Genomic DNA, 6,798 nt, shown 5'->3' on the forward strand with positions numbered 1-6,798 from the left:
AAACTAATACGGCTGTGTAAACCGACGCTGAGCAACACGAAAACTCCGTCAGAATCGGGAAGAACCTCTCCGAGCCGTTCGATACCAAACGAGGTTTCAGACAAGGCGATTCCCTATCGTGTGACTTTTTCAACCTGCTTCTGGAGAAAATAGTTCGAGCTGCAAAACTTAATAGAGAAGGTACCATCTTTTATAAGAGTGTACAGCTGCTGGCGTATGCCTTAACACCCGCGCCGTTAGTTCTGCTTTCTCCAGACTAGACAAGGAAGCAAAACAAATGGGTCTGACAGTGAACGAGGGCAAGACGAAATATCTCCTGTCATCAAACAAACAGTCGTCGCACTCGCGACTTGGCACTCACGTCACTGTTGACAGTCATAACTTTGAAGTTGTAGATAATTTCGTCTATTTAGGAACCAGTATTAACACCACCAACAATGTCAGCCTGGAAATCCAACGCAGGATAACTCTTGCCAACAGGTGCTACTTAGGACTGAGTAGGCAATTGAAAAGTAAAGTCCTTTCTCGACGAACAAAAGCCAAACTCTATAAGTCACTCATAAGTCGCGTCCTGCTATATGGTGCAGAGGCTTGGACGATGTCAACAACTGATGAGTCGACGTTGCGAGTTTTCGAGAGAAAAGTTCTGCGAAAGATTTATGGTCCTTTGCGCGTTCTCCACGGCGAATATCGCATTCGATGGAACGATGAGCTGTACGAGATATACGACGACATTGACACAGTTCAGCGAATTAAAAGACAGCGGCTACGCTGGCTAGGTCATGTTGTCCGGATGGACGAAAACACTCCAGCTCTGAAAGTATTCGACGCTGTACGCGCCGGGGGAAGCAGAGGAAGAGGAAGACCTCCACTCCGTTGGAAGGACCAAGTGGAGAATTTAAATTTAATTTTTTTCTTAAAGTGTTTAGATACATATGCTCCAGTTCGGAACACACCAAAGGTAGCAAGCATTTATGGTGCGCGAAAGTACAGGCGAAAAAAGAATAGTAAAACGGCACATGCAAAATTCAGCTAGCAGCGATCAAAAAAGCAAGCAAAAAAAGTTTCAAATGCTACCGCTGCGGTAAAAAGGAGAATTTTGCTGCATGGTGCAAGGAAAGGCAAAACGCAAATAAAGATCAGAGGGACAGCAACGCAGATTTTTGCAAGCCGAGTAACAATATTGTTTAAAAATATTAAAACAACTAAATTTTGATCTTTCAATACTTAATAAGGTAAATTAAGCCTGTTAGTTCGCAATTAATAGATGTTTTAATCATTTGTAATTGAAAATTAATTCTATTTTGCATCAAATTACAAATCGTTTCTAGAAATATATTTAAATTTCCCATTTCCTTTGATTTTCATTGTTTTAAATTTTTATTAGCGATCTTGAACGGCGGCAACGAATTCCTCCGTTTACATATATTTTTGGTATAATTTCAATCTGGCCGTTGCAGTCATTCCAATTGCAAAACGTCAAAATCTACCCAATCCAGTCAACTGTCAAAGTTCGGTAGGTGAGCGGTTTTCACATTTCCAGTGACAGGAGAGTTATGGATCTCTTTTATCTCTGCTTATAGAGAAGATCCAACAACGGACAAGCGTGTGAACTGTCAAAAGCTAACAAAATGTGATGAGGGTGTTTCACCACACCTAGCTCAGAAGGAGAAATTTTAACAGTGGCGCGTGAACGGAGTGAGCATTTAATGAAAATTATGCTCAGAAATATACATTGCTATTACAGACGCCTTTTGCTTATATTTTTATACGTTTACATGCCATCATATTAATTGATATGATTATGATTTTGAGTATTTTTATGAATACATGCAAAACTGATAATATTCTAATTAAATTATGCTATTTCCACAACAATAATTGTAGTTAATGTGCGAAAAAGAGCTATTTTTTAAATATTTCTTTTGTTTGATACTATAATATAATTTCATATGTGCTTATGTTTGTATATATGCTATATATAAATATATATATATCTACATATGTATGTGGCATACTATCATAATATCCTAAAAAACTTAATATATTACAATAATATTGTATGTAAATTACATTTCTTCACTTAAATTTTCATACGCATCTAGCTATTAGCACATAGTTACATATATACATACATATGTAATTAGAATTCAAATTCAAATCGTGATATTATCATTTATTAGTAAAAAGTGTGCGCGCACTGCTCTATATGTGCATACATATGCATATGTGTACGACATTGCCGCCCAGTTAGAACAGTGCCGGTCATGTTACCAAGTGACATGCCGGTAACGCGTGCCGGTTTAATTGTCACACTTTCCTATCACGTTCTTAAGGGCGAATCAAAAAACCTCCGAAAACTTTTGTATACATGTGATTTTTTTATCACCTTCTTGAGCACACATTTTCTGCTACAATAAAACTATATCCTCGCTACTCACACTTTAGTTAAATTTAAGGCAAACGGGGAAAACTGGTTCCAGCAAAGCGCGACGCTGCATGCTATACTAGCCTAGTGGTTAAACGCACGGCTTGGTATTCCATGAGACTCGAGTTCGAATCTCAAAATAAAAGATTTTTTATTTTTTTTTAAATTTTTTTTCAAATTATTTTTAACAAAAATTACATTAAAGTTTAAATTAAAATAAATATTTCATTATTAATTCAATTCCTGCTTTGCAATGCTTAAATATCTAATGCTTCTTAAAATCTAGTATGTATTAAAATAATTATTTTTAATAATGTCAGAAATACATATAACTTTTTATTAAATATTTAAAGGGTTCACTCCTCAGTTTTCCTCTTCCTATAAATTCTTTGTTTGTGCCTATGGTGGCTCATTTCAATGGCTTTTCGAACTTGTTTTTCGAACATTGCCAATACATACGTTATGAATGAATCTATAAAAAAACATAATGAAAATTACAAATTAAAACAAATAATTGTAAGTAAAATTAAATAAAAAACAGAATTTACCGTATAAAATGTTGGAAACCAGCAGGAATTTGGAGAGAGGTTGCTTCCCACCCCTACCGTCCCAGTTACATAAATAAAGTAGTTCATCAGTGTACAGACTTCGCAACACATCATGTACACTATCTGAAGTACCTTTTATCCTCAAAACGAATTGTTTCTGTAAATAAAAATAGTATGTAAAAACTGAATTGTTTATTGAAAAAAGTTTATATATTACTTACCGTTGTAGCAGCAAATTCGTCGCATTTCAATTTTTCGTCCATTTCCAAAGCTGCAGCAAGCGTATTTAATGGTAGGGTGGAAGCAATTTCGGTTTGAACGTTGTCGATATCTTCACCAGTCATTCGGCATACCGATTGATGAATTTTGCGGATGAGGACCTTGCATTCACGAACCGTTTTTTGCTGCGCCATTTCTTCACTTTTATGAATAATCTGAAAAAGAAACAAAGACACATGTAGAGAAAAATAATAATGTATGCATATAAAAACTGTTCACATACATTTTCCTTTAAATGCTTATCGATTTTAGTTTCCAAATCGCATACCCTCGTCGTCAAATCGTCAAGCTGTTTGGAAATAGTGGTTAAAATGTCAATAACCTCTGGAAAAAGGTTGGAAACATAATAAATTAAACAAATTTAAAGAAATAAATTATATGGATGTTAGATTACCGTTTCCTTCCACAGGTCGTTTTGAAATGTTGACCTCTGTATTGTAGCAACCAGACGTGTTAAACTTTTACGCTTTAAATGTAATTGGTCTACAATAACAAAAACGTAACAATATATTGAAACGAAATTTTGTAAGTTTACATTTATTTACATACCTTTTGGGAGTTGAAGACGTTGTTGGACAATCCTCCAAGTCAATTTCGTCAAATATATTTTCCATCTAATTGAGAAATAAAAATTGGCAGTATCAAAGTTCTTTTCCAAAAATTTAAGAAAATGTAATAAAATGAGCCGAGAAAAATATATGTACATAAATACTTAAAAATCCTAATTTGAAAATTTATGAAATAAATGATGTAGAATGGGTATAAGGAGAAACTTTCCCTCATGTGGAATAGAGAAATATTTGTAAACTATATCGTCTTTTTTGATTTTAAATACCTTTTTATCTAATTTCTTCGCTACTAAAATACCTAAAACCCGATGACGATTCTAAAGGTTCTTCAAAATAATTTTCAACATCTAAAAAACAATGTGCAGATACCATAACGCAACCAGATTCGTCTGACATGGTTACTACTTTTATGGGCCCTAATTTTTCACTAAAACAATAAGAATCTTTTTCTTTTTAAATTCTATATTAAATAAATTAATTTTTAAAGTTTTGTTGGGTTCAATGTTTGTATTAGTTCTTTCATCAAGTCTTAAATGCAATTGCTGAAGGATTTTATTCGGTTTATTTATAAGTTTTTAAATATTGCATATGGTTTTCAAACTTATAGGCTGAAAACTGATCTAGAGGACCGAATTGCTTAGTGCAGTCAGTTAAATGCAGTAAACCATGCACGTTATAACTAACTAAATGGTCTCCGTATATATTCCCAAACAAATCAACGAATTCTTGTAATATTTGTTGGGCAACGTTAGCTTCAGTACTATATGATTTTTTACATGATAACAGCCTTATTCCTGCGTGCAATAATAAAAAATGGTAGTAATGGTCACTACTAATACAATCTTTGAGGACAAATATGCCTATATACAGTAAAAACTGCCTAAACTCTGTCGCTTTCCAATTGCTGATTTCATCTAAACTTCTACATATCCTGCCAAACTCAGAAGGAACTAAACTAGAGAGAAAAGTTATTTTTCGTTAATTTTGCTTACATTTATATTCCCTTTTTTAATTAGTAATTGAAGCAACTTTTTACATACACCAAGATCTACAAGATGCATCGGGTCTAATGGAAATTGGGAGACCATATTGAAATTAGCTAATTCTAAAATGTTTTCTCTAAATTTAAATGGATTAATATGATGTGATTTATCAATTCTATTTTTAAAAGACAAGTCAGTTCTTAAGTGATTAACTCGTTTTGAAAAACAAACTCTTCTCTCTTTGTATTCTCCGATTTGATCGCATTTCGAACAGCTGTTTTTTCCAGTGTGCGATTGTACACCTGTGACAAAAGCTCGAGCGGGAGAATCACAGCAAAATAAACGAATGTTAAATTTCTTTTTAACGGAAGAAGAACCTACCTGATGACCGTTTTCTTTTAAATAATCTGAAAAAGAAACAAAGAGACATGTAGAGAAAAATAATAATGTATGCATATAAAAACTGTTCACTTACATTTTCTTTTAAATGCTTATCGATTTTAGTTTCCAAATCGCATACCCTCGTCGTCAAATCGTCAGGCTGTTTGGAAGTAGTGGTTAAAATGTCAATAACCTCTGGAAAAAGGTTGGAAACATAATAAATTAAACAAATTTAAAGAAATAAATTATATGGATGTTAGATTACCGTTTCCTTCCACAGGTCGTTTTGAAATGTTGACCTCTGTATTGTAGCAACCAGACGTGTTAAACTTTTTACGCTTTAAATGTAATTGGTCTACAATAACAAAAACGTAACAATATATTGAAACGAAATTTTGTAAGTTTACATTTATTTACATACCTTTTGCGGGAGTTGAAGACGTTGTTGGACAATCCTCCAAGTCAATTTCGTCAAATATATTTTCCATCTAATTGAAAAATAAACATTGGCAGTATCAAAGTTCTTTTCCAAAAATTTAAGAAAATGTAATAAAATGAGCCGAGAAAAATATATGTACATAAATACTTAAAAATCCTTATTTGAAAATTTATGAAATGAATGATGTAGAATGGGTATAAGGAGAAACTTTCCCTCATGTGGAATAGAGAAATATTTGTAAACTATGTCGTCTTTTTTGATTTTAAATACCTTTTTATCTAATTTCTTCGCTACTAAAATACCTAAACCCGATGACGATTCTAAAGGTTCTTCAAAATAATTTTCAACATCTAAAAAACAATGTGCAGATACCATAACGCAACCAGATTCGTCTGACATAGTTACTACTTTTATGGGCCCTAATTTTTCACTAAAACAATAAGAATCTTTTTCTTTTTTAAATTCTATATTAAATAAATTAATTTTTAAAGTTTTGTTGGGTTCAATGTTTGTATTAGTTCTTTCATCAAGTCTTAAATGCAATTGCTGAAGGATTTTATTCGGTTTATTTATAAGTTTTTTTAAATATTGCATATGGTTTTCAAACTTATAGGCTGAAAACTGATCTAGAGGACCGAATTGCTTAGTGCAGTCAGTTAAATGCAGTAAACCATGCACGTTATAACTAACTAAATGGTATCCGTATATATTCCCTAACAAATCAACGAATCCTTGTAATATTTGTTGGGCAACGTTAGCTTCAGTACTATATGATTTTTCACATGATAACAGCCTTTCCTGCGTGCAATAATAAAAAATGGTAGTAATGGTCACTACTAATACAATGTTTTAGGACAAATATGCCTATATACAATAAAAACTGCCTAAACTCTGTCGCTTTCCAATTGCTGATGTCATCTAAACTTCTACATATCCTGCCAAACTCAGAAGGAACTAAATTAGAGAGAAAAGTTATTTTTTCGTTAATTTTGCTTACATTTATATTCCCTTTTTTAATTAGTAATTGAAGCAACTTTTTACATACACCAAGATCTACAAGATGCATCGGGTCTAATGGAAATTGGGAGACCATATTGAAATTAGCTAATTCTAAAATGCTTTCTCTAAATTTAAATGGATTAATATGATGTGATTTATCAATTCTATTTTT

General features: G+C 32.8%; 1 protein-coding gene across 1 annotated transcript; it reads right to left on the bottom strand.

The window, feature by feature from the left end:
- Positions 1-2,707: 2,707 nt before the first annotated feature.
- On the bottom strand, positions 2,708-5,699 carry LOC120782124. Its single transcript, XM_040114265.1, has 6 exons — positions 5,610-5,699; positions 5,454-5,543; positions 5,283-5,383; positions 3,198-3,410; positions 2,977-3,133; positions 2,708-2,900 (listed from the first exon to the last, which is right to left on the bottom strand). The coding sequence occupies exons 1-6, from the start codon at positions 5,674-5,676 to the stop codon at positions 2,785-2,787; spliced, it is 744 nt and encodes a 247-aa protein (XP_039970199.1). The 5' UTR covers positions 5,677-5,699; the 3' UTR covers positions 2,708-2,784.
- Between the last annotated feature and the right edge of the window lie 1,099 nt (positions 5,700-6,798).

Source organism: Bactrocera tryoni, unplaced genomic scaffold (assembly GCF_016617805.1).
Source record: "Bactrocera tryoni isolate S06 unplaced genomic scaffold, CSIRO_BtryS06_freeze2 scaffold_953, whole genome shotgun sequence".
NCBI classification, from domain to species: Eukaryota; Metazoa; Arthropoda; class Insecta; order Diptera; family Tephritidae; genus Bactrocera; species Bactrocera tryoni.